This window comes from Sporothrix schenckii (genome assembly GCF_000961545.1).
Source record: "Sporothrix schenckii 1099-18 chromosome Unknown Cont45, whole genome shotgun sequence".
Taxonomy (NCBI): domain Eukaryota; kingdom Fungi; phylum Ascomycota; class Sordariomycetes; order Ophiostomatales; family Ophiostomataceae; genus Sporothrix; species Sporothrix schenckii.
Genome location: NW_015971146.1, coordinates 117,957 through 144,179, shown reverse-complemented (window position 1 = coordinate 144,179; position 26,223 = coordinate 117,957). Strand labels below are relative to the sequence as shown.

The 26,223-nt window shown below is 54.7% G+C and overlaps 9 protein-coding genes across 9 annotated transcripts; 5 read left to right on the top strand and 4 right to left on the bottom strand.

Annotated features, from left to right (window-relative positions):
* Positions 1-334: 334 nt before the first annotated feature.
* On the bottom strand, positions 335-1,493 carry SPSK_00294 (glyceraldehyde 3-phosphate dehydrogenase; the record flags this gene model as incomplete). The annotated part of the gene is made up of 2 exons (XM_016727268.1): positions 335-1,222; positions 1,368-1,493. 2 exons carry the CDS (start codon positions 1,491-1,493, stop codon positions 335-337), a joined length of 1,014 nt encoding a protein of 337 aa, XP_016586602.1.
* Positions 1,494-5,074: 3,581 nt separating this feature from the next.
* Positions 5,075-6,003, top strand: SPSK_00313 (urease accessory protein; the record flags this gene model as incomplete). The annotated part of the gene is made up of 2 exons (XM_016727287.1): positions 5,075-5,268; positions 5,364-6,003. The coding sequence occupies 2 exons, from the start codon at positions 5,075-5,077 to the stop codon at positions 6,001-6,003; spliced, it is 834 nt and encodes a 277-aa protein (XP_016586601.1).
* Positions 6,004-6,194: 191 nt separating this feature from the next.
* On the bottom strand, positions 6,195-8,781 carry SPSK_00229 (pre-rRNA-processing protein TSR1; the record flags this gene model as incomplete). Its single annotated transcript, XM_016727207.1, has 2 exons — positions 6,195-8,614; positions 8,688-8,781. The coding sequence occupies 2 exons, from the start codon at positions 8,779-8,781 to the stop codon at positions 6,195-6,197; spliced, it is 2,514 nt and encodes an 837-aa protein (XP_016586600.1).
* Positions 8,782-9,200: 419 nt separating this feature from the next.
* On the top strand, positions 9,201-10,877 carry SPSK_00260 (U3 small nucleolar RNA-associated protein 7; the record flags this gene model as incomplete). Its single annotated transcript, XM_016727236.1, has 1 exon — positions 9,201-10,877. One exon carries the CDS (start codon positions 9,201-9,203, stop codon positions 10,875-10,877), a length of 1,677 nt encoding a protein of 558 aa, XP_016586599.1.
* Positions 10,878-11,459: 582 nt separating this feature from the next.
* On the top strand, positions 11,460-12,287 carry SPSK_00317 (peptidyl-tRNA hydrolase, PTH2 family; the record flags this gene model as incomplete). Its single annotated transcript, XM_016727291.1, has 2 exons — positions 11,460-11,880; positions 11,962-12,287. 2 exons carry the CDS (start codon positions 11,460-11,462, stop codon positions 12,285-12,287), a joined length of 747 nt encoding a protein of 248 aa, XP_016586598.1.
* A 454-nt stretch (positions 12,288-12,741) lies between these two features.
* SPSK_00304 (nicotinamide riboside kinase) lies at positions 12,742-13,761 on the top strand (the record flags this gene model as incomplete). The annotated part of the gene is made up of 2 exons (XM_016727278.1): positions 12,742-12,887; positions 12,975-13,761. The coding sequence occupies 2 exons, from the start codon at positions 12,742-12,744 to the stop codon at positions 13,759-13,761; spliced, it is 933 nt and encodes a 310-aa protein (XP_016586597.1).
* Positions 13,762-14,821: 1,060 nt separating this feature from the next.
* Positions 14,822-17,074, top strand: SPSK_00237 (U4/U6.U5 tri-snRNP-associated protein 1; the record flags this gene model as incomplete). Its single annotated transcript, XM_016727215.1, has 2 exons — positions 14,822-16,796; positions 16,887-17,074. 2 exons carry the CDS (start codon positions 14,822-14,824, stop codon positions 17,072-17,074), a joined length of 2,163 nt encoding a protein of 720 aa, XP_016586596.1.
* Positions 17,075-17,336: 262 nt separating this feature from the next.
* On the bottom strand, positions 17,337-21,376 carry SPSK_00204 (uncharacterized protein; the record flags this gene model as incomplete). The annotated part of the gene is made up of 2 exons (XM_016727182.1): positions 17,337-17,451; positions 17,523-21,376. The coding sequence occupies 2 exons, from the start codon at positions 21,374-21,376 to the stop codon at positions 17,337-17,339; spliced, it is 3,969 nt and encodes a 1,322-aa protein (XP_016586595.1).
* Positions 21,377-22,686: 1,310 nt separating this feature from the next.
* Positions 22,687-24,555, bottom strand: SPSK_00248 (uncharacterized protein; the record flags this gene model as incomplete). Its single annotated transcript, XM_016727225.1, has 1 exon — positions 22,687-24,555. The coding sequence occupies one exon, from the start codon at positions 24,553-24,555 to the stop codon at positions 22,687-22,689; it is 1,869 nt and encodes a 622-aa protein (XP_016586594.1).
* Positions 24,556-26,223: the final 1,668 nt, after the last annotated feature.

Sequence of the window (26,223 nt, the reverse complement as noted above, 5' to 3'; positions counted from 1 at the left end):
GAGTTTAGGCTGTTTGCGGCAACGGGTCTTTTTTGGTATTTTTCTATGTGCTCACATCTCGAGTACACACCTGTTGTGCGAGTCGTAAAAAAGAAAAGAAAAAAAAAGTTAAAAAGTAAAAAAAAAAAGAGAGAAATATGGAATCTAAGCTACCGGGAAACAGTGCTGCCAATCACCGCAGCACACGCACATTTCGCGTTTAGGATGACCTTTTTAACTCGTTTATGTTTCAAAACCAGAAAGTTGTTGTTTCCCGTTCCTCGTTGCGTGTCCTGTCTCTACGACCATGGTTGACTGAGAAACCTTAGATCCGTGGGCTGATCCGGCCATGTAGCTAATGCGAACTATCGACCTTGGCTACGTAGCTGATAAGGTCAACAACGCGACGGCTGTAGCCCCACTCGTTGTCATACCAGCTGACGAGCTTGACGAAGTTGGGGTTCAGGGAGATACCAGCCTTGGCGTCGAAGATGGACGAGTTCAAGTTGCCGTTCAGATCGCTGGAGACCACATCGTCCTCGGTGTAGCCGAGAATGCCCTTCAGGGGGCCCTCGGAAGCCTCCTTAATAGCGGCCTTGATCTCGTCGTAGGAGGCACCCTTTTCCAGGCGGGCTGTCAGGTCGACCACGGAGACGTTGGCAGTGGGGACACGCAGGGACATGCCGGTCAGCTTGCCGTTCAGCTCAGGGATGACCTTGCCGACGGCCTTGGCGGCACCTGTGCTGGAGGGGATGATGTTCTGGGCGGCGCCACGGCCACCGCGCCAGTCCTTGGCGGAGGGACCGTCGACGGTCTTCTGGGTGGCGGTGTAGGAGTGGACGGTGGTCATGAGACCCTCAACGATGCCGAACTTATCGTTGATGACCTTCGCCAGGGGAGCCAGGCAGTTGGTGGTGCACGAGGCGTTGGAAATGACGTCGGCCTTGCCGTCGTAGGTCTTCTCGTTGACGCCAATGACGTACATGGGGGCATCGGCGGAGGGGGCCGAGATGATGACCTTCTTGGCACCGCCAGCCAGATGGGCCTTGGCCTTGTCGGTGGTGGTGAAGACACCGGTGGACTCGACGACGTACTCGGCACCGGTGTCCTTCCAAGGGATAGCGGCCGGGTCGCGCTCTTGGTAGAAGCGAACGGACTTGCCGTTGACGTTCAGGCCGTTGGCCTCGACCTTGATTTCACCCTTGAAGGCGCCGTGGGTAGAGTCGTACTTGAGCATGTAGGCCTAGAGAGGAAAGCGATTGGGTCAGGACGCTGTCCATCTCACTCATGAAAGGGTTGATTTAGGCGGGGAAAGGGGAAACGTCTTTCCCCCCTATTGCTACCGTCGATTCGCAGCGGGCAAAAAGAAGCGGAAGGTCGCGACTTACAGCGTAGTTGGTATCAATGAAAGGGTCGTTGACAGCAACAACCTCGACGTCACCGTGCTCGATGGCATTGCGGAAAACGATACGACCAATGCGGCCGAAACCGTTGATACCAGCCTTGACAACCATTTTGACTTTGGAATTAAGTTAGCTAAAGAAGCTTTGATGTGTACGAGATCAAAAGAAACCGAAAAGAGAAAAGACGGGAGAACAATGAGCTTTTGGAAATGAAGGTGTTTTGCAGATGGGAGATGAAAAAGAAGGCGAGGTAAAATTAAAATTAAAAAGAAGACCAAAAGTCTCACGAATCAAGCGTAGGAAAGTCCAGGAAAAAGCAACAGCCTAGCCAGTCGTCACCAGGTCAGACACAATGTGACGAAAACACAGACGACAAGAAATAGGAATGCTAATGTTGTTGGAGTCGCCGTTACCAGGTATTTTCGGGTTGAAGCTGAGCCATTCACGGGTGCCTCCGGACGAAATAGCCGCAAAAAGGACTGGCCAGGTCTTCGAGCTCGGCTAAGAAACGAAGACTGGATCTGGGACCAACGGAGAAGGAGGGGAAAGGGAAGAACGGTTCCTGGGCCAGGCTGTATTTGGCGCTGGCAACGGTCCCGGAAGTGGGGAGGTCAAGAAAACCATCATGTATAAAGATGGGGTGCGCTGCTGCTCGGTTGCACCCATGCCTGACTGCTCTAAAGCCGAGCGAAACTCGAATCGGAGCCGTCAAGAAGGTTGGCTGCGATGCGAGCTCCAGCAAAAAGCTGTACGTCGGTATGGTCGCCCGGCCGTCTTTTGATCGCGCGTCTCAATACGTGAAGTAATAGTGGAAGCTGATCGATCGATGGCGGGGTAGCAACGTACAGGGGGAACACGCCAAATAGCAACAACGCGCGACGAGGGGCCAAAAAAAAAAACAGCCGTAGCAATAGCCAGCACGAACAGGTGCTGGCTATGATATGTAGAACGTACCTTGAGTTGGTGCGAGATCTTCAAAGAGCTCAATTGAATATAGTGATGGGATACAGGACAGAAGAGTTGATGGAGAAGAAGAAAAGCAAGAGAAGAGAGCAAAAGAAAGGAGAGGAAAAAGGAGAAAGAGAAAGGGGGAAAAAGAAAAGGAAAAGGAAGGAGCGAGGAGTGGCATGAGGGTCATGAAATAATATACCTCGCCGTGGTGCGGACCTGGTGCGTACCTGCCTGTCTCGCAACAAGCAATGGGTCGTCATGGGCTGCAGACGTTTCTGTGGTGGAAGTCGGCATGGTGGGGTTTGTCTTGCCCCCAGGAGAGCTGTCCCGCAACTCGCCACTTGGGACAGGAGGGGCAACACGACGAGTCAGATGCTACAGGCGCCTTTCACTGCCTTGCGAGCTGCTGCGCATGGCGCTCGTTGTATCTGCATCCCTTCGGCGCTCCTACCGGACTACGGACTCTTTGTCTCCCCTGACTTACTCACCACACGCTCCGCGGCAGGAGTCAAGAGACATCCCGATCCAAGCGTCCCTTGACAAGCTTGTGGAATGAGACCTTGTCGGACTGGTGCTTCTGCATGCTTCTCCGTCTGCCATATACACCGTCCGTAATTACGCTGTCAGTCGCAGACGGGGAAACAAGAGCACTCCAAGACGAGCGAGGCCGACGCTCGTTGCCACGCTTGTCGTGGCTTCCAGACTGGAAACATGCGTAGGACGTATTACCACATACACTCCGTAATCTTTCCCATACCTTTCGTTGCACACAAAAGAACGAGAAATATAGCGAGTAAGGCCCGGATTGGCCTGACTAGAAACAGAAACAGCGCATCCGGGGAACAGTGCAGTGCCCCTCCTGACCTTTGGCAAACGCGTCAAAATCGAACGGTGCCTCCCAACAGCTCCAAAAGCGGCAACAGCGTGCAAATGCATGACGCCGGCAGCACGGTATGGGCTGCCACCGAAGAATACGACGCAGAGGATCTATGAGACGATCATGGCCCAGCGGCCAGGCCAGGGCGACAGTAGAGCAGAAAGTAATGCCGCAGGAAGTGGGATGGACAGCAAAAAGTCGCGCTAGACGGGGTAGCTTGGCAGCTTGCGAGCTTTGAGAAGAAGGTTGCTAAAATAGGGCCGCGGCGGTTGGCCCGCAAGCGATGCGCCTTTTTCCCATTGAGCTGTCTTCTTTTTTTTTTTTTTTTTTTCTTTTTCTTTCCTTCGACGTGATGTGTGACGTGGGTGTGCACAAGTCAAATGACACGGGATGGACCACAATAACACGGAATTCCATCCACCAAGTCGCTGCGACAGAACTCTTGAGATGGTTGCCCAAAATAAACATACTCTGAACGCTCAAGTTGCCTGGTCAAGCGACCTTCAAATTTTTCGCTGCGGACGACGGCATGCTACTGACACATGGTGGATGGCAACAACGGAGGCGTGTGGATTACAAACGTGCTAAAGTGAGCGAAAATGATGCAGCGTCTGATTGTTAACAGACAGTATCCGGCGCGCCACACCGCTGTGACTCAACCATCCAGCCGCAAGCCATCCCGGTTTTCCCGCTGCGAGAATCGGGGCTGTCAGTACCAGCGAGGCAGCGTATGAGCGACGTCGGTGGCTGGTGATGTGCCGCGCTTTGTGTGCAGCGTCGTCTCTCCATATTTTCCTACCTTGGCCATGTCCATCTGTTCGCCTCACCGTCGCATTGCGGCTTTTGCTATTGCTACTAATTGGCTTTTATAAATTCCAAATTGCTCGTACTGGCAGGCTGCAAATCCCGCCGGAGGCTCTCCCGTGCCTTCGCCAATGTGTCTTACGTTGTGGAAGATGCGATTTGCGATTTGTGCCACAACGCCTGCCCCCGTAACCACGTGCGGTAGGATACGCTCGCCCTCGCTCTTCAAACACCGAGACGCGTTTGTTGGTCATACTGAATTGGGGACCCATATAACGGCTGCAGCGAGGCTGTGACCAGGACAATGCCAGCCCGGTGGCGTTGTCAGGTAAGGTAGAACCGTTTGGGTTCTTACGAACCGGTTTATCGTATCTTACCATGTTTGTTGCGGTGTACATACCAAGCTTGGACCTGGTCGTCAAGCCATGACCGGAGCCATGACCTGCGTCTCGTGTCGTCGGGAAATGATTGACGGCATTAGGGATAGTCTTGTCTTTTCAAAGTAGCGATATATAGCCGGTATAATAGCGTGCCTGTTAAGTCCCGGGTGGTAACACGATATTGGATTGCGTTTTTTTGTTTGTCGATGTCTCTTGTACCTGGATGAAGCTTTAATGTGACCTCATCACTCATTCCATCCATATCCTCCTTTGCCTAGCTGTTACAGCGGCGGGTATGCGCTTCCCGTACCACAGTCTTATTTTAGTCATCTTCTTTCACTTTTCGAAGCCATCGGTTTAGAAACTTGGCCTGAAAATCTTGCTGTCTCCAATTTCCCCAGTGGCAGCCTGTCGGAAACACCCACTTTTTGGTCATGTTTCTGGTTGGTACAATAGCCCCTCCTCACCGTCCTAGGATGCGTTATCAGGCTTTCCACCAACGTTTATCAGCGCGAGCCAATGGAGCTTCTACCCCACACTGGCCTGACGGATAAGAAAACGGCCACCACCGATATACAGTCTGCATGCTCCGACAACCGTATTTGAACAAAACCCCATAAACTGGTCCTTGCATCCGTCGCTTGTTTTGCACCGGAACTCGCCATCTACCAACCGTCGCCATGTCTCATATGCACTCCCATGATGGTGGCATCACCATGCACGCCAGCCATGGCCACGACTTTTCCGTATCGGCCGCTGAGCACGGACACAGCCACGAGATCCTGGACGGTCCCGGTAGCTTCCTGGGGCGGGAAATGCCCATCGTCGAGGGCCGGAACTGGGAGGACCGCGCGTTCACTATTGGCATTGGCGGGTAAGAGATACGCCCCTGGTTTTTGAGCGCCTGCTTTCGTGCTCCTGGTTTATGCTCCCCAACTTTCTTATTGACACCCTCTTTGCGCCCTCCAGGCCCGTTGGCTCTGGCAAGACGGCTTTGATGCTGGTCCTCTGTAATGCTCTTCGCGAAAAGTACAATATCGCTGCGGTGACAAACGACATCTTCACCCGCGAAGATGCCGAGTTTCTGACAAAAAACCGTGCTCTGCCGGCAGAGCGCATCAAGGCAATCGAGACTGGCGGGTGCCCCCATGCGGCCGTTCGCGAGGACATCAGCGCCAACCTGGCAGCCCTCGAAGATCTGCATGCCGTGTTCGGAACGGACCTGCTGCTCATCGAGTCCGGGGGCGACAACCTGGCTGCTAATTACAGCCGAGAGCTGGCCGATTTCATCATTTATGTGATTGACGTGAGCGGCGGCGATAAGGTACCGCGCAAGGGCGGCCCGGGCATCACACAGAGCGATCTTCTTGTCGTCAACAAGACCGATTTGGCCGAGGCGGTCGGTGCTGACCTGGGTGTTATGGAGCGCGATGCCCGCAAGATGCGCGAGGGTGGTCCGACTGTGTTCGCACAGGTGAAGAAGAACGTCGGTGTCGACCACATCGTGAACCTCATCCTGAGTGCATGGCGCGCCAGCGGCGCCGAGACTGTTGCCAAGGCTCGCGGTGGCCCGCGGCCAACTGAAGGCCTTGAGGCGCTGAAGACTTAGACGCAGACGCAGAAATCACGATACGCTTTACTTTTTACAATATTTCTTTTGGATTCACAGTAATCGCCGCTCTGTAGTTTTATTGGGAAATGCGAAATTTGGAGGTTCATTATTGTGCGTTAAAACTTTTTTTGTCCACCGTCTATGCCTATTCCTGAAATGTATGCCAAATCATCTTCCTTTCCGCCCTTTTATGCCATGTCTTCGTCCATCTCATCGCCGTCCGGCTGCACTAGATTGTCGGATGGTGTGGTGGAGGCCCACTCTTGGAAAGGTATAGCCTTCCGTGGCCACACCCGCTTGTACAGACTGACACCAACACTGTCCTGCGGGTTGATGCGGCCATCGAACGTCGCCTTGAAATAACCGTGCGTGCCGAGAGGCTCCTTAATGTAACCACTCCGGCCTCTCTTCGTCCACAACGGCAAGGCCTTGAACCACTCAACGTCCTCCCGGTTGAAGAACATGTACCGGATGGTCACGATTTTCTTGTGGATGTGGTAAGGGTGGCCGGTAAGGACCACACGCTTTGCGACCACGCGCGACGTTGAAGGCGGGAGGGCCGTGCCGGTACCAATCAGTCTCATGTTTGGGGGGGCGAAAACGCCTGGCAACAAGGGAACGGTGCTGTTCTTCACACGCTTGAAAAAAAGTGTGGGCACGGAGCCCCAGGTGACGGGACCGACAAAGCTGGCCACGGCCGACTGGCCCGGGTGCAGGAACCGGGAGAACTTGTGTACATCGTTGGGTGTAACTCCGCTCTGCGAATAAAGAGGGTTGACGACCAGGCGCCGAGGACCGCATTGGACAATGATCTCCTCTTTGGACTTGATCGACCGCGGCTCTTCCGCACTGAGGTTGATGAGGAAGTTGACAACGGTCTGCTTGTTCTCGTGCCGGAACAGAGAAAACAGCGTCACAGGTTTACTGGGGCTGTAGGCTGCCTGAATCGTCTCTGGGAGGACGCCTTTTGCAAGATGCACACTCACACGCGTACCTGGAGCAACGCCGCCAATCAGAGCCTCACGAGTCGACCGGATACGGGACGCACGGTAGTCGGGAATGCGCAGTAAGCGCCGCCAATCTTCGGGCTCATGTGGGCGGTCCTCCTTCTCGTTCCATCGGCTGGAGCGAAGACTCTTTAGGCCACGGTATCGGGCCAACCGCTGGTGCGCCAGAACATTCGGGTGGAGCTCAATTTCGTCAGGGTACTCCAGATCGTCCTCCGCCTCCGATCTCTTCTGCGATCTGTAGAGCGCGAGCTGCTCAGCTTCTTTCTCGTCATCCTGTTCAATGTACGCCTCCGATTGTGGGTACTCGGACGGTCCAGCGCCCGGTTCGGTCGGTGCATACTGGGCAATGCCCTCCATGCCGTCGGCTGGGTGCGCCTTCTCTCCATTGTCGCCCTCATTCCCAGCCATGGCCTCATCTTCGTCGTCGTCCATGTCGGAGCCCGACTCGGATGTCGCATCGTCGAGAATCCAGGCAGACTGGTACTCCGACGTGCCCTTGGGAAGTCGTCTGGCAGGCAAGGTCTTTTCATCTTCTTCCTCCGAAAAGTAGTGGTGATCGTCGAGCAGCACACCTTTACGACTCGCAGTAGCGGCTGACCGACCGTCCATGTCGTCGGCGTCCATTTCATCATCTTCGCTATCACTGAGCACAGCGCCCTCTGGAGCCAGCTCGGCCAGATCATCGCGGTCCTCGCTGGCGACATCTAGCACGCCCTCTTCGCCTTCCAGGCCATCCACAGACATGGGCTCGGCAGCGGCAGCCTTGGGCTTCCTGTGGTCGAGGTTTGCCGCTGTGATCTTGTCGATTTGGAAAGTACCCCAGTCACCAACCTGCACCAGGCGGTCGGCCTTGAGACCGCGGCCGCGAATGACGCCCGTCAGCACGGCTGCCGCATCGTCGTCCGTTGAGCCGAACTGAACTTCCTCCACAAACATCCAGCTGCGCTCGTCGCGCCAGTGGATTCCTTTTGGTGTGGAGCTGCACAGTGACCGGATCAGGTTGGAGCAATCTTGCCGGTTGTCGAGTGCAAAAAGCTTCTCTTGGTCGGGATGGAAGTGCCGCATAAATGACTTGAGTGAATCGAGCGTGCCCGAGCGCTGCTTTGCAGATTCGATACTGTTCAGGCCGTGCACTGTGGTGAACAGTGTCGATAGGCCCTGGCTCTCCACACTGCGCAGAATTAGCTCGCCGCGCTCGTCAACCTCTTCAGTGGCAGAAATTATGAGCACAACAAAGTCCGCAGCACGCGCAGCGTCAATGCTCGCAAGTATATCGCGGTCGGATGGAACGACGATGTACTGAAGTTGTTGCTTGAAACGCTCAAATGGAACACGCAGTGCGCCCCCCGTCGAGTTGATCGCTGTCTCGATATCGAGGCTGCTGTTCAGAGCCTGAACAGCGGCAGCAGCGTCACAGTCACCGCACAGGGGAATAACAGCAACATTTCGCGGGGCGGCATCACGCCCCGAGAAAATAGAGGACTCGAAGCGATGCTCCTTCTGCTTCTCGAGTTGACGCTGGCGATTCTGGTTACGACGGTCCAGCTTGGACATGACTTGTTGGTGGGGAGTTCTCGGTCTCTCGTCGGCAGTTTTGCCTATATATTTGTATGTTCATATTAGACAAAATTTCTCCTTATTTTCTTCTTGGTTTGCTTTCTCGTTACTAACCCTTATGACGGCGGCCCTTGCCAGCAGCCTTGAATGGCTTGTGACTGACTTTCGTCGTCGACTTGTGGCTGTGACCAGCCATAGAGGATGGCATTTTGTTCGAATCCCGACCTTTCTAGTATGTTTGAGTTTGTCGTTCTAAGTATATTCCTCAAAAGTTCGACGGATATCTCCCGAAAGGCTATTTAAATTTGTATTTGCCGACTGCGTGTTATGATAACGTTCCTCCTCGGCGACCTGCCTTTTTTTTTCGCTCTTTAAAAAAATATACCAGTAAAGTGGCAGAATTTTTGGCTGGTAATAGTTGATGTTTTGGTGGGGTGGTATTGGTTATCGATAAGCCGATAACATGAATTGCTGATAAGAATTTTTTTATGGGGCGGAACTGTTTCCCAAACTTTTCAAGCAAGTCGCCATGCTCTGCCGCTCTTTTTGCCCATCACAACCACACTTGACACCGTCAGCACGATGGACGAATCTGCAAACCGGTCACAATCGCCGGCAAAAAAGACGATGGCGACCATTTCGGGCACGGGACGGGTGACAAAGACGGGTACTGTAGCGCGCTACGACAATGGAGCCGAAAAAGTGTATGATTTGAGACTCGACCTCCGGTCCAAAGACGAGCATGAACGAATACGGCGACACAAGCAGGCACAGAAAGAATACGGCCGAGGACGACAGATCGACATCAAGAACATCAAAGACAAGAAGCTCAAGCGGAACCTTGGCAACCTGGAGACGCGATTTCAACGCGCAGCTGACCAAGCGAAGGACTCGGAACTCCTTCTCGAACACGAGGGTGGATTCCTAGAGCCCGAAACCGAGTTGGAGCGCACATACCGGGTGCGGCAGGATGAGGTGGCCCGAAGCGTGGCAGTGGCGGCGGCACAGAAGCGGTTTGACCTCAAGCTTGACCAGTTGGGCCCCTACCTCTGCGAATTCACGCGGACGGGCCGTGAGCTTTTGCTTGCTGGACGTAAGGGCCATGTTGCAACGATGGACTGGCGTGAGGGCAAACTGGGCTGCGAGCTGCAACTGGGCGAGACGGTGCGCGACATTCGGTGGCTGCACAACAACCAATACTTTGCGGTGGCGCAAAAGCGCTATACCTACATATACGACCGCAATGGCGTGGAGCTCCACTGCTTGCGGAAACATGTCGAGGTATCGCACATGGAGTTCCTGCCGTACCATTTCCTTCTGGCAACGATGGGCATGTCCGGTCATCTCAAGTACCAGGACGTGTCGACGGGACAGCTCGTCTCCGAGATCTTTACCAAGTCAGGCACTCCTGTGTCTCTGACGCAAAACCCGCACAACGCTATTCTCCATACCGGCCACCAGAATGGCACCGTCACACTTTGGTCACCGAACTCGTCCGAACCCCTGGTCAAGATGCTGGCACATCGTGGGCCAGTGCGCTCCCTCGCGATCGATCGCGAGGGTCGATACATGGTCTCGGCAGGCCAGGACTGCCGTATGAACGTATGGGATATTCGCATGTTCAAGGGCGAGATAAATTCCTACTTTACAAACGGTCCCGCAACGTCGCTCGCCATATCCGACAAGGGTCTTACGGCCGTAGGCCACGGAACACGGGCGACGGTGTGGAAGGGCATTCTTTCGGGCCCCGGCGCGACTGCTGAAAAGGTGCAAAGCCCTTACATGGCCTGGGGTGGCGATGGCAAGACAATTGAACGCGTGCGCTTCTGTCCTTTTGAGGATGTGCTCGGCGTGAGCCATAACGCCGGCTTCTCCTCGTTGATCATTCCTGGAGCCGGTGAGGCCAACTTCGACGCTTTGGAGGTGAATCCCTACGAGACGGCCAAGCAGCGGCAGGAGGCCGAAGTCAAGGGCCTGCTGAACAAGTTGCAGCCGGAGATGATCGCATTGGATCCCAACTTTATCGGCAAGCTGGATCTCCGCTCGGAGAAGCAGCGGCGGGCAGAGCAAGACCTCGACGCGGTACCTGTGGACATTGCGGCGGAGATTCGGAATAAGGCGCGAGGCAAAAGCACGGCTCTGAAGAAGTACCTGCGGAAGCAACGGAAGAAGAATGTCATCGACGAGAAGCGCATGAAAGTAGATGAGATCTGGAAGGAGACCCAAGCTCGCAAGGACGACAAGCTGAAGGAGGCCAAGGCCGAATTGGGCCCGGCTCTGAGGCGGTTCGTCCGCAAAGAGTAATGTGTACAGAAGCCTGCGGCTGTTGCTCTGTGTTGCTTTATAGCTTTGTCTTTCTGGCGTTCTTGGAGGGGCCGCAAAAATAGACTTATGTGCTATTTAGTCATAACATACCCATTTTAAATGTAAAAAGTAGTGGTGCAAAGCAAGATACTCCTAACGCTATAATACGGCGGACGTAGTATTCATTTTTGTGACTTGAGTTGGCTTTTAGCATTGTATCTTGTCAATTCCACATGCTGCCCCAAGTGGCAAGTGATAACGATCATTTTCACGTGGGTAGCGCGTCACAGAGGCGCTGGCAACCGAGCGATAGCCCCCCTGGAAACGCCACTAATTGGTGTCCAAGCCCCTGGGCCTGGCCCTGCTCCTTTCGCGCCAGACAATCTGGGCTTGCCAATGTTCCTGGCCGCTATTGCTTTGCGTTGGTGTTTGGAAAATGGCACAAAAGTTGTTATAGTCGACGCACATACTAACCACAATACCTCAACCACGACACTCATTTTCCACTTTCCCACTCTAAAACGCTCTCCTGGACGGCCGCATTTCCAGAAGACCTAATACCCGGACGATTCGCTCTCGACAATGGCTGCGTGGGCTGACCGAACCATGGCTAACCCGACGGCGGTGGCCATCAGCACGAGTGCTGTCGCGTTTGTGACAGGTCTCCTCTTTGGCATCTACTCGACCCGCGGCTACCTGATCTCGCCCGAGTTAGCCGAGGAGCGGCGGCGGAACCTGACCGATCCGTTTGAGAGTGAGGCCTCGGACGTGGACGACGGTATCCTGCTGGACCATGCGCCAAACTGGGCCAATGGCGACGAGGCTGATGTACGGGACGGCTTGCGGGCATCCAGTGTAGCGGGCAGCAGCACGAGCAGCAAGAAGAAGAAGAAGAGCAGCAAGGACAAGGAGAAGGAGAAAGCGCGCCATACCCACAGCCACTCGGGCGACGAGGAGTGCAAACTGGTGCTTGTTGTGCGGACAGATCTGGGTATGACAAAAGGTGAGTTGTGGGAGGGTGGCTGTCCTCCTTTTTCCAAGTCTAAATATTAAATATACGACACACAGAGGCTAACAAAACCAGGAAAAATTGCTGCCCAATGCGGCCATGCCACGCTGGCTTGCTACAAGATCCTCCGCCGTGCTGCCGGACGCGACCCGACATCGAGTGCCGCCCGTCTGCTACAGCGCTGGGAGCGCCGTGGGCAGGCCAAGATTGCTGTGCAGGCCAAGGGCGAGGATACGCTTGTGACACTCATGGGTATTGCACATAGCCTAGGCGTGACGGCCGAGGTAATTGCCGACGCAGGGCGTACACAGATCGAGTCTGGGAGTCTGACCGTGCTCGGTGTCGGCCCGGCGCCGAAGAGTCTGGTTGACAAGATTACGGGCCACCTGAAGCTTCTGTGAGAAAAGGTCGTGGGCAGGACAATGGAGAGGATGCTGCGCAGGCGCTCGTACGGCGTCTCGATATGTCGACGGGTCACGCAGAGCGCGTTTCCCATGCCTTGGAGGCGGCGGACTGTTTGTGGTATGCACACGTGACCGCCATTTTTCAACGACAGTCCATCGGAGGTGCAGGTTAGCCACCTGCCGATCTTGGCCACTGGCCTCGAGCCAGAGTGCCTAGCACCCCGCTATTTGCAGGTGGAAACGCCCACCCTAGGCAGTGATAGTGGGCGCAATGCCCGTAGCAGATAGCTTCGGGGGAGACGATGTGTTACTGGGTGTCCAGAGTCATTACATCTTCTATTCCCCGTTTAAATACGTAGAAACCAATCTGACGTATCTGCTTCACTTTTACTTCCGTGACAAAGTGAGCGTTTGCCACCCAAATCCTCCCGCTGTCCGCACATTTCCCACCATGGCCACTGTCGACCATAGGGCCATAGTTGTTGGCATCAGCGGCTGCTCGTCCAGCGGCAAGACGACGCTGGCAAGGCTGCTCCGCGATGTCTTCCCAAACTCATTTATTCTCCACGAAGACGACTTCTACAAGAATGACAAGGAGTGAGTGGCCTCGGCTGTGACTGTATGCCGCCCCAGGCTCAGATTCAGCCTTTCTTGTCAAATCACGTTCTAACGCCCGCCGTGCAGCATTCCCATATCAGTCGATGGTCTTGCCGACTGGGACTGTGCAGAGGCACTCTCACTCCCCGATATGGAGAAGGCGCTCCTCCACATCCGCACGCAGGGTGCTCTGCCGGTCAGTCGCAACTCTCATTTGTCATGCCGCACAGATCATGGCGACCGGCCATGTCGAATCTCGACGCCCCCTCTTCCTCCACCCCACCCCTCCCCTCCATCTTGTATACAAAGCTCTCCGCTCACACCATCGCATCCGCAGCCCTCTCTTTTCTCTAAGGAAGACCAGAACTCTGTCGGCAACTGCCCTGTTCCCGATGCTACAATTGAGGCGCAGAAGGCCAAAGTCCAAGCCTGGCTCCAACCGGGCCAGCCAGGCAACAAGCTCGTAAGGGGCGGCGAAGGCGGCAACACTCCACGGATTTGCTTTTTCGATGGCTTCCTGTTGTATTCAGAGAAAACACGAACGTCCATGGAGCTGATCGACGTGCGTCTGTTCCTCCGGGTAAGCCACGCAAAGGCGACGCAGCGTCGTGAGGCGCGGGACGGCTATGTGACCCTCGAGGGCTTCTGGAAGGACCCGCCAGGTTACGTTGACAAAATTGTATGGCCTAACTATGTCGAGGCGCACAAGTGGCTGTTTGACAATGGCGATGTGGAAGGCACCCCGAACAAAGCAACGCTCGAGGCAAACCGCATTTTGACCCAGCTGGACAAGAGCATCGACATCGATATGGTAACGACGCTGGAGTGGGCTGTGGACACACTGATACGCGAGCTGGAGAACAAGTACTTGTGAGACGTGGAGGTACGATGCATCTAACGTGCGCGTTTGTGTCCGGAGACTGTTACTGTCCCCAGACAGCGGGGGATAAATGGAGGTGCGTAGAAGGAAAATAGGGTAGGCCCGAACATCGCATGTAGACGTGAGATACGACCAATGTGAGCGCTACCGACACAGCGCTGTACTTACGTGCTCCCACTCATCAGTGACAGTGACATGGTCAAAACATGCGAGCAAAGCGCAAACACGGTACAAGTGCGACGTGCGATACTTAAGACAACCGGCAACTCGGCGTGAGAGCGTTGAAATGGACAAACCATCAATCGTTGTTGACAATTATCCGCAGAAATGTGTAAATATTTGTGACCAGAGTCATGGTTTTCCCCTAACCTCATGGATCGACGATCGTCGGAAAACGGCTTGGAATATGACGGTCTCGAGCCTTCCTAGTCCGCGTCGCTCAGCTTGTTACGGCGAACTCAGCATCTCTCCAGGACGACTCGATTGCTCTGGGACCTGTCGATAGGAACTTGACACCATACCGCCGCCGCGAGGCAGAAGAATGCGATGTCTCCATAGGATGTATCGAACTGCCGCAGTCATCGACTCTGAACTCGCAGGCCCGAAAGCGCGGCAAGCAGAGGACGGCTGGGCACAGGTCCGTGATTGAAGAAGAAGGAGAAGAAAGAGGGAAAAGAAGCTCAGGAAAATTTGCGGCGCAATATTTATGATGGAGCTCTAGACCCATATTAATTTTTTTTTCATAGTGATTACGAAAGACGATTTGTTTACCGCATCACGTGTAACGAACGCTAACCAGCCATTTCGTTATCTTATCGGTCGGCTCTTGTAAACAGCTTCTGATGGGGCGAATCTACAGCGGATCTTTAGGCATACAGCGAGGCAAAGTATCAATATAGTGACGACCTCTCCTCTCGACAACCGTGACGACTATAATAAAACCTTCTTTGCAAGGACTTCAACGGCCTCGTTCAACGCGAAGCTTGCATCTACCCGATCAATAGAAGTTCGATACAATATCATTATCATTTAGTCCAACACAGCTGCCACCGCTATGGATCTCGCAACGCTCGAAGAGGCAAACCGCCTTCGAGAGTCTATGGGCCTCAAGCCTTTGCCCATTCCAGGACAGGAGCCACAGTCGAGAAACAGCGATGAGGATGACGACGATGATGACGACAATGACGATGGCGAAGAAGACGACCCCATGGCAACACTTGAGGGCCGCCACGCGGCAGCCTTTGACAACTTCAAGCAGGTGCAGGATGCCCAGTTGGCCAAGCGCCGGCGCGAAGAGAAGGCAGCTGCCGTGAAGCGTGCACGCGAGAAAGCACAACGACACGCACTTCTCGAGGGCAAGACGCTGGGTGACCTGGATGATGAAGACGGTGTCGATGCTGACGGTGACGCCAAGGCGTGGCTGCGCGGACAAAAAAAGCGCCAAAAGAAAATTGGCAAGGTTGAAGAGCAGCAAAAGGCCAGCGAAGCTGCGACGGCCGAGGAGGAACGGCGGAGGCGACGGCGAGCTGCAGGTGCGTCGAGCGAGGGCGAGGGCGATGACGACCTTCCGACAGGTGTAAAGGTGGGACATGACATGGCGTCGCTCCTGGACGGCGACGACCAAATCCTCACGCTCAAGGACGCGACAGTATTGGACAACGAGGATGAGGGCGATGAGCTGGAAAACCTTGGTTTACGCGAGGAAGAGCAACTTCAAGAGCGTCTGGCATTGAAGAAAAAGCGTCTTAATTATGACCCTCTGAATGATGACGAAGGCTCACACACGATACTTGGCCATTACGACGAGGAGATCTACGGCAAAAAGCGAAAGCATTTTACGCTTGACCCAAATGCGATCCTGGGTCTAGGTAGCGGGAGCAAAGGTGCTACACCGGGCGCCTCCAACACAGGCGCGGCCGCTACCAATGGCCAGGCTGCAGAGCAACAACACCTGGCTATCGATGACATTCTGTCTGGCATGCCTTCATCTGACTACCTCGACGCGTCTGAAATAAAGATGAAGAAACCAAAGAAGAAGACGTCCAAGACCAAAAAGACACGAACGCGAGGTGGAGATGATGACGAAGGCCTCTTTCCGGCTTCCGCCGCCGACAATGAAGGCAACAGTAGCGGCGCTGTCGATTATGCGGAGATGGACCTTGACGATGGGATAGAGCTAGCGGCCAAGAGGCGAAAGCGCCGGGCCATGGATGCAGAGGAGCTTTTCCGCGATGACGACGAACTGCAAGCCTCACTGGCCCTGCAACGACGTGAAGCTCTGAAAAAACGGAAGCGAACTCGACCAGAAGACGTTGCCAAACAACTACGAGAGGAGCCTGCAGCGCCTGCAGAAAATGGCGAGAATGGCGATGATGGTGACGCCACCCCTGCAACTGGCGGCCTTGTCATTGACGAGACGGCTGAATTCATCAACAACTTGAAGCGGCGAGAGGACCGTGAAGATGATGCCCCACGGCCCAGAAAACAAGCCCTAGCATCGTCAGTGACAACCATGGAAGAGAGCGATTACGAGGATGTTGCGATGAAGGATGGCGGCGCGGACGAAGAAGACGCACGCAATGAACGGGAGGGCAGCAGTGCAGCCCACCACGACAACGGCGGCGGTCTTGAGGAGGAGAAGAAGATTAGTGAAGGCTTGGGCGCGACGCTGTCGATCTTACGGGGACGCGGCATTCTAGATGACGAAGGCGGGGACGACGGTGTGGGTGCCTCCGAGAGGAACGCGCGCATGCGGGCGCACCAAAAGTTCGTCACAGAAAAACGGGTACAGCTCGCACGGTTGGAAGACGAAGCACGTCGCAAGCGCGAGCATGACCGGACGTCCGGCCCCATGTCGCGTATGTCTGTGCGTGAGCGCGAAGAGTATGCCCGGAAACAGAACGCACAGCGGGAGTTCCAGACGTCGCGCATGCTGCAAGACATGTTCAACAAGAGCTACACGCCGAACTTTAACCTAGAATACGTTGACGAGCACGGCCGAGAGTTGAACCAGAAGGAGGCTTTCCGAGGTGCGTTTTTACCTTATCCCGCTTTCATCGCCACCCCCCCCCCCCCCCCTTTTTTTTTCTGGCAAGATTCAAATGCTAACATGCACATAGCTCTGAGTCACGGATTTCATGGCAAGACCAGTGGCCGTGGCAAAACGGACAAGATGTTGAAAAAGATTGAGGTTGAGAAGCGTCACATGGCGGAGGGCATCTTGGACGCCAGCCAGAATGTCGGCATGAGCTCTGCAACGGCACAGCAACTCAAAAAGCGCAAGGAGGCGGGCATTCGACTAGACTAAGGGGTTACGTTCTGGTCACGGTCTTCCTTTTTCTATCAAATTCTACTAGTCTTCTTGTAGGCAGTACGTAGTGTATATTGATCAAACCCATTCTGTTTTTCATTTCCACAGTCTCTTTGTTTGTGACTCTTCAAGTTTTTGTGCCTTTTTCCCCTGCCTACCAATTTAAATATTGATATATCGCATCTTGCGCAAAATGACACTAGAAGTAAAAGAAAATATATAAAACATAGCCGAAGAAGACTAAAAGATTGCTAAATGTTTACACCTCTGTCTCGATGTCCGGTGCACGCCCGGTAAGCTTGCCGACGTTCAGCACCCGGCGGACGGCAAATGTCGCCTCGTCCTTGGCAAACTGCATATTGCGCATGGGTTTCCTGTTTCATGTTAGTGCCCAAGACTCTTATGTATGGACTGGTGGTCGCTGACAAGATTGTATGATTCTTACCATTGCATTAACCCTCGGTGGCGGCGATGCAGGTCACGGTTTCGGGACTTGTAATCCTTGTACTGCTTGATGGGGTTGCTGATGCTGCTGATGCTCTTTCGGCGCGATCCTGACACACTTGTCCCATCTACGCTCTTGGAGCTATTCTGTCCATTGCTGCTGCCAGCGCCATCGCTGATCCCCGACGACAAGACACCGCCCGAAGGTCCACTGTTGGTACGACCGTGCCTGGCACTATTCGCCGTGGACGAGGCGTCGTTGATGCCCAGATCGACAGAATCGCCTGAGGGCTGAGATTGGTGGCCACTGCTTCGAGCGCCGCGCATACTTCTGTGCCGGCTACTCCGACTAGCGGCGTCAGCTGCGCTGCGACTACGCAGCTCGCCATCTTCGTCCTCTTCGATTTCGTCCTCGTCGAAGTCGTCCTCATCGAAGTCGTCGTCGTCGTCGTAGTCGTACGCATCCTCGTCTTCGTCATTGCCGACGTATCCAGTAGCACCGAGACCGCCGAAATTGTTCGTTTCCTGACGGTTTGGTCCGCTTGGTACGCCATCGACATAGGCGCCGGTCATATTTGCGGCGGCAGTATCCCCGGCAGTGGCACCTTCGGGGCGGTCTGCACTTGTGCCAAAAGCATCTGACCAATCAGTGCCGTCTTTGGCCAGCCATTTTTGCTGGTCACCCTTGGAAGCCGACGCAATCACATCCCGGCTCTTTAACAGGGACTCGTTGTGCATCTTCTGTACGTGCTTGGGGATCTCGGCCTTGACCACCTCACCACGGACGCCTTCAGCAAAGCATGCCTCCCAAGTCTCGACGGTCTCACGCGAGTCGTTGTCGCTGATGAACTTGAGGTGCTCGAGGTCCATACCGGGCTTGAAGCGACCGCGGAACTGCAAGCGGCCGACCTCTTCAATGTCGATGTCTGGGATGGAGCGGTAGTTCTCCTCGGTTATATAATTTTGAGAGAGGCGCAGTGGGTTGTCGCATTTCCAGATGGGAATGTCGAAGCTGGTTTCTTCGTTATCGACAACGTCTTGCAGCCAGATGCTAGCATAGGCAACCTTACCGCGGCGACCGACGGGATGAAGCTCAAAGAAAATAGGCGACCGGTAACGGTACTGAACGGGCAGGCGCACACGATTGTCGCTCCTGGCCGCGTGGTCCTTGCCCTCCTCGTCGATGCCGCTAATGTCCCAGCGCAGACCGTGGCCGGTCTCGGTGCGGCTGCTCTTATCGCTACGGATGTTGGCAGAGCTGCCTCCGGTGCGCAGACGCACCTTGACGCGAGACGACGGCGCATACTGTGTGGATGTAATGGAGTCGGAGAGGAATTCGAAGGTGCCGACCTCGCCGAAGCCGACTTGGGAGGGCGGCAGCGTCAGCTCGACGGAGCGGAAGAGCAGGCTGATACGGATGCGCCCGAAGCCAATGCCGCCATCGAGAGGATACCAGCGTGTGCTTTGGCTGCCGGTCAACAGTACCTCGGATAACTTCAACGGCACGACGCCAATGATTGGGTCGTGCTGGCGGTGGCGCGAGTCGCGGACGGTGACGGTGGCAATAGCAGAGCGCCAATCGCGGATGAAGCGCTCAGTACCGGCCTCAAAAATAGGCTTGGACGACACGACCTTGGTGCGCGTCTTGTACACGAGCTCGTCGTTGATGATGATGGTGCAGTAGGCACTCGGCAGCCTCTTTCCCTGCTCCTCTTTCAGTTCACCAGCCTCGGGCCGCGCAGGCTCGTACTCACGGCCCTTGCGCTTGCCGTTGGATCCTTTGACATTCTCGAGCTCTAGACCGACCACCTGGTGTACAACGACACTGAGGACGCCGCTAGGCCACAGAGGGTCAGGCGGTGTGTGGACGACTGCATCCTCCTCAGGGCTGGTGATGACGCCATGATCGTCCTGGAACTTGGGGTCATCGCGCAGCTCCTTCGGCAGTGACGGGTTCTTTCCGTCGGTGCGCAGTGCGCGACGGAACTGGGTCTTGCTGAAGTAGCCCACCTCCCAATGCAGGTCACCCGGCATACTGCTCTCGGCCTTGACACCACGCAGACCCGAGACTTGTGGGAACATCTTGCCGGGATGGGAAATCAATTTCTGGATGCTCAGCTCGACCTTGCCAACAACATCATCAGCAGACGAGCGGTCGCTGTCCCATAGCTCGATCGACAGCTGCTCATCCGCGCGGATAATGTCGGGTGTGACGATCAGGGCAGCACACTCCTCAAAGACGGGGTTGAGATCGTCCTGGATGACACGCGTGCAGTACTGCGGCTTACCAAACTTGGAGAAGGCCACGCAGATGTACGGGTCGGAGCCGCCGCCCTTCGACCCGCGGGCATCCTGCTTACTGAGATCGGTGGCCTTGTGGATGCGAATGAACAGTACGCCGAGCGCGGTTGTGTCCTTTTGGATGCCGTCGCCCTGAAGCATCTTACCAATGTCCAGCGTCATGGATTTGGGCGCGACATACATATTGGCAGCCGTGGCAATGGTCCAGTTGACAAAGTTGGAGATCAGGGGCAGGTTGAGCACATTGGCCCCCTTCTCTACCAACGGAATGCAGCTGGCCTCGATCTTGGGAAGACCCATCAGCGTGAAGCTGAGCGTTTTGACAAAAGGCGGCTCGGGCGAGAAGGCCACACGCAAGCGAACCGTGCAAACCAGGCCGTTGAGCTCAACCCAGATTGGGAAAGGGACGCCAAAGAGGCCCCGGATACCCAGGTAGAAAACCAGCTGCATGCCCATGTTCTTGGCCTTTGAGGCAACGTCGCTGCCTGAGGGCAGCGAGTGGTAGGCGACGGTGGCCTCAAGGTTGTAGAACTCGCCACCCTCCTCCTCAGCTGCGGCCTCCTGCGGGTCCTTGTTCTGCTGGTTCTCCTTGCGGATCTCTTCCTTGAGGTCGCTGACATGAGAGTCGGGAAGAGCACGCAAACTCAGCACGCGGATGGGATTAGAGCCTTGCGAGATGTCGTTGACCTTTACGTTATCCACGACTCCCGGCACACTGGCCTGCATGACATCCTCGAGCGTGTCGGCGACGCCGGCAAACATTTCCGGGTTAATCAGGCCCCAGATGAGCGCGAGGGCCGAGTTAAGCCACTCGACCGACTCAGGGATCAAATTAATGACAGCCGTCTCGCCCCGCTTCTGCTCGCTGGACCACTCCATGTCGCGGCCCTGGCGAATGAGGTCTTTGAACCAGAGAAAGATGCCAGAGGCCACACATATGGCTAGTGGAATCAAGCCCAGCAGGCGTCCGCCAAAGAGCTTGCCGACGAGCACAATGGCCATGAAGATGGTGGCGCACAGCACATTGGCACGCGCCTCGAGTGCGACGTACATGGGCTCGAAGCTCACGGAGGGCGTCGGGTGGAAGAGCACATTGGTCTTCTCGCCGTGGATGGGAACATCACTCGTCGAGCCAGGTTCTACCGGATCGGGCGGTGCTGTGATGTCCTGGTTGCGGCGGTACTCCTCGCCAGACTGCGTGGCTTCGGTTTTGACCGTGGTCTCCTTATCGAGGTTGGCATTGGGCACCGAAAGCACGGGATTCTGAATGGACTTGAGCAGCTTGCCATCCATGTCGTCAATCTCGACCTCACGCCCGGTGACCGGGTCGGTGACAACACGGCGTCGCTTGCCGCTGACATCGTTTGCCGTGTGGTCAACCGTCTCACCACCTGGCTGGCCAGCTTGTTGTTTCTGCAGCCGAGCATCGATTTGGGCATCTCGTTGTTTTTTCTCTTGGTCGAGGTTATCCATAAACTGCTTGATGTTGGGGATGCGGTTGGCCCCCGAGTAGTGCTGGCCCGAAGGCACTATCTTCTCCTGCGTGTTCGACATTGTGTCTCAGAATCGGCGGATGGCAGAATGCCTGGCAAGGGCTTTGTGAAAAAAAGAAAGGACGAAGAAAACATAAAAACGAGGGGGAATGGCAAGTTTTGTACAGGCGCCGGCAATTGGCACCAAGTTAGATACAAAAGCAAGAGGCCCCAAAGAAGGAAGGAGCAAGTCGAGGGGTGATGAGTACGAAACTTGGCATGTCCCCGTGCTGCCACGCAAAAGAGCGACCAATGATTTCATAATTTCGGCTGCCGCCGATGACGAACTTAGCTTGCTTCGCCAGGGAGCTTCCTAGCCTCCTTGGAACGCTTCGTACCAACTGCAGAAAATGCCCGGGCTTGTGCATGCAATAATACTTTTCTTTCAGGCTCCGTCATGATAGCAAGCGCTAATTGGCAAAACTTGCAAAGATTGGCTGCACGTCGAAAGTTCAGTTGGGAAATATTCGTACGAAGTAGGCATCGGACTGTTTCCTTGCACTGTTTCTCAAATGCTACAGCGTTTGAGAGACAGTGCAAATGCTGGTATGTACATACATATTGTGGGCTATTAGTGAGTCGTCGCCGATCGGTTGCCGTTCTAAGCATGAAAGTCTAGCTCGTCCATGACGTCACTGCCACTTTTATGTGGGACAAAAACTATGGGAATTATTGAACCACCACTATATCACTACAGTGCGACACTGTGTGAAACTGGCTTCAGTAGCACTCGGCTTGCAAAACAAGCCATCCATCAGCTTGACATTGACATCTCGGCTAAGTAATAGACTAGCAGATCGCTTCCTAAGATCTTTGCCAAGCGACAGAACTCGATCGCGATACAATTGAAGCCTGGACCTGGCTCACTAGGCACTAGGTAGGCACTAACCGCTGACAGGTTTGCCCCGTCAAGTACTACTTCCAGGGGCAGCCTTGCGCTTTGCTGGACAGCATCGGAGCAGTTCGTTCGGCCAGTGTTCTCTATTCATTGCATTTACGTCGCACAAGTTTTGTTGCAACGCAAGAAAGCTGCCCCCGCCGTCTTGTCATGTCAGTCTCACCCACTAGCAATATTTATGTAACAACGGCCGCAAGGTAGCGAGTGATCTCGTACTTTTTTAACGTGCTCATAGCAAATATAAATCAATAGATGTAGCTCTTAAAAATCAAGCAAAACCCTTCAAAACAAAACGCCTGCGCTGTGAACAATGCAAAGTGGCAAGAAAATCAGCGCCTCGCTAAATAACAAAGGGATGGTCGGCCTGGCCCCCCATGCCTCCTCTCGAACTCCATATCTTCGCTTTCCATCTCACACGACGTTGCACGCGTTCCTTATCCCGACAAATCCCATGGTGCCGTTCTTACGCGCCCAGCTGTGGCGGCTGCTGCCCGAAACCAAGCACCTTGCAATTGGTTGCCAAGTATGGTGGTGGGCGTCTGCATGTCCATGTCGGTATCAGCAGCGTGGGCTTGGTTATGGTCGATGTCGTCAAACGTGCTGCCATCAAGGCCGAAATCGTCGCCGTCGCCGTCGCAGCCGGACTCGCCCTCGCTGTCCGTGGCATACGGGGTAGGTGTGCTCTTTCGTTTGCGTGCATCTTTGGGTTTAGACGGCCCAGAGGGCACAACCACCTTGTCCGCTTCCGCAGCTGCGGAGGCCGCATCGCCTGTGACAGGCATTGTACTCGGCTCCGCTGCGGAGGCGTCTGAGTCTTGCATGTCGACATCCTCATTGGAAGCATTGGCAACGACCGATACAGGGTTAAGGCTGTGTGCAAAAGCGGTCGTCTGTAGTGCCAACGGTGTCTTCAAATCCGCATCGGCGTCGGCTTCCGATGGTGTTGCCAGCGCGTCAGCTTGCGACGTCGTTGGTGTTGCCGTAGATAAGGCGGCTGCTTCGGCCATCTGAGCAGCTTTGAGTGCTATCATAGCACCGCTCAGCGTTGCCTCTTCCTCCTCGTCGTGGCCCAGGGTCCAAACCCAACGGCGTTTCTTGTCCCTCCGTGGTTGTTTCCGTTTGCGGATGCCGCCTGGCGATATGGGTGTTGTTGCCGTGCTCGTGCTTGCACTGCTCGTGCCAAGACCCGCCATGCGCCGACGCATTTCTTCAAACGGCCCTGGCGTCGTGCCACCATCACGGATCTCGTTGCCAGTGTAGGCCAGAGTTAAATCCAGCACGGTGTCGGCGTCGTTCCCTGCAGGCGTGGATGTCATTGGCGAGGAAAACGGCGAGGAAAACGGCGAGGCTTCTTCACACAGCAGGTCAATGTGCGATTTCGTGTATAAGTTGGTCGTGATGGTCTGTGTGAGGGGCGAATTATACATGACGCGCCGAGAAGCCTTCTCGATAAGCCGCTGCGACTGCCGGCGGGCAGATGTGGGTGACAAGGCCGTAAAAGGTGGCAACGGCGAGTTCCGCAGGATGCTGTGAAGCGTTCGCGGGTGCACATATGGTGCCGGGCGTCTGGGCATCGAAATAGCTGGCACTATGACCCGACCGTTTGCCGTGGCGGCCGCTCCCGTTGTAGATTGTGAGTGGGGCGGTGACGAATGCAGGTTAGAAGGAAATGGAGTATCAACTCCTGTCTCGGAACCGGTAAAGCTGCTCTCGCTGCAACTATCTGTGATCGCCGTGTCGGCATCTCCATCCACCGGGCAGCCCTCTTCAGATCTGATAAGGAAGCTTGCATTGCCTGTGTTTCCGTCACTTTGACTATGCCGCCGTACGTCGTCTGGTGAAAAGCAGAACACTTGCGGCTGGGCACTTGTCTGGTCAATAGGCCCGGCAGAGAGAGGCGGCGTAGCCGTCATCATTGTACTTGGAAAGGCAACATCCTTCGCCACTGCAGGAGACATTGGCCGTGCGGTCAGGGGCGTCTCTGGAAACTGAGTTGTCACATAAGGCGTGTGCGCACTGTGGTCCAGTCCACTTTGGCCAGGCATTTGCAAACGCGGCAGTTGAGGCAGACTCTTAGCGGTCATGTTGATGGCCGTGACGGGCTCCGCCGTGACTGGTGCCGGTGTCGATGCTGATCGATCGATGGCCGTGGAGTACACATTGGATAGTGTGTTGAAAGATGTCGGCGACCGTGGATTGACAACGGCCGCAAGTGTTCGTGAGGTCCGAATGCTTGGGCCGGTAGATAGAGCCTTGATCTGGAGAGAAAGTCGCGGCCTCTTGGGGGGGCTATAGCTCGACATTGCGAAGAAGTAAACCGGGAGTCGAGGAATCGCGTTGGGTTGCAAATACGGCAAGGCAATGTGCGAAACTAAGAAATTTGAGGAAGAAGACTGCTCAAACCGACGAGGAAGTCTGACCAGTCTAGAAATCGAAACTTGGACGACGACTGCTTCCACGTTAAGAAGCCGTAAGAGACCGTCTGATCAGTAACGGGCCAAAACGAAACATTAACAAGTGCGCATGAAAAAGAAAAGAAAGAACAAAAAATGGTTCGGCAGTGAGGCTTGGGCGGTTCAGTAATCGGCCAACGGACGCAAGTAATAATATTCCGTACAAAGCGGCAGCAAACATCAGAGTTACTGCGATGGTTTGTCCCTAACGACCAAGAGCCAGGTAGCAAACCTGCGGCGCCAGCTAGGCCCAAGGGTTATGGGAGGCAGTGTGCGGCGCTGGGAGATATCCTTGAACTCAAAAGAAGGGGAAATGAAAGGGGAAAGAGAGGCAACATAAAACAGCAGAAAAACCAGCCGGGCGGGGAAGAAATCATACAATATAATAAATCAGAGAGGAAGGAAGAAACCAGCGAGAGCGGAAAGACGTCGTTCAGATAAGACTGGGCGAGACATGCAGGGACAGAGTGGCACATACATGGAGACAGAGAAATAGAGAGACGTCCGGCAATATAAGAAAGGTTGGGGCAAGCAGAGAATATGTAGGTGGGAGTCATATGCTGTGGATGTGTTGGGACAGGTGCAGCGGCTATGTAGGATGCAGAGGCCAGATGCAGCTTGGGCACATTGGATGTAAAGTAACCGTGCAAAAAGTGGCTGTCAGCCCCCCGTCCACCGAAAGAAAAAAGGAAAATCTGGGAAAATCTGGGAGAACTTACGAAAATCGAAGAAAATCAAAGAACACACCGCAACGCCGGGACCAGCGTGATCAAATTCCAAAGAGAGTGAAGGAAGACAAGGAAGAGAAGGAATATTGGAGATGGCCGGGTCCCCAAAGAGGCATGTCACCCGCGTCTAAGATGGCCCTATCACTAAACCCTTGTCGACTAAACAACGACCAACGTCCAAACAACAGACGGGGGACGAAGCCAAGCGCCAGGCCAGGAGCCCATGGACGCACGTCTATTTGCACCACTGGAGCGCATGGTTTAGACGCGTTCCGCAGGGGCCAAACGACCTGGCCGGGAATCGACCAAGAAGAAAGACAGGAAGAGTGGGGAAAATAAAGAATTGGAAGAGCACAGACCCCAGAAGGAAGAGGCGCGAAGGATTCGAGAACGGCGGGTATGCGTGCTAGGAAAGGAGGAGGTGGAGAGCCTGACGAAGGCCGGCGAACGATTGGATATTCAAGAGCGAGACGAGAAGCGAGGTGTGGGGAGCGTACGATGTACATAAAGGGCGCACTCCATACAGATACGGAGTATATGCAAGTATGTTTGTGTATGCAAAGGAGGAGAGTGCTGCGAGAAACGACAGATATGGGCGGCTGGATAGGACGGAAGAGAGAGGCAAGTCTGTATCCAGGCAGCCAGGTCATCCTTGACATCAGAAGCACGGCCTCCTTCGTTATTTGTTGTCCTCCGATTCTGTCCACATTTTCCATCACAGGGCCTGCATGTCATCAAAATCAAAATACCTCGTTCGAAACACACGACACTCCATACATCGTATTTTGAA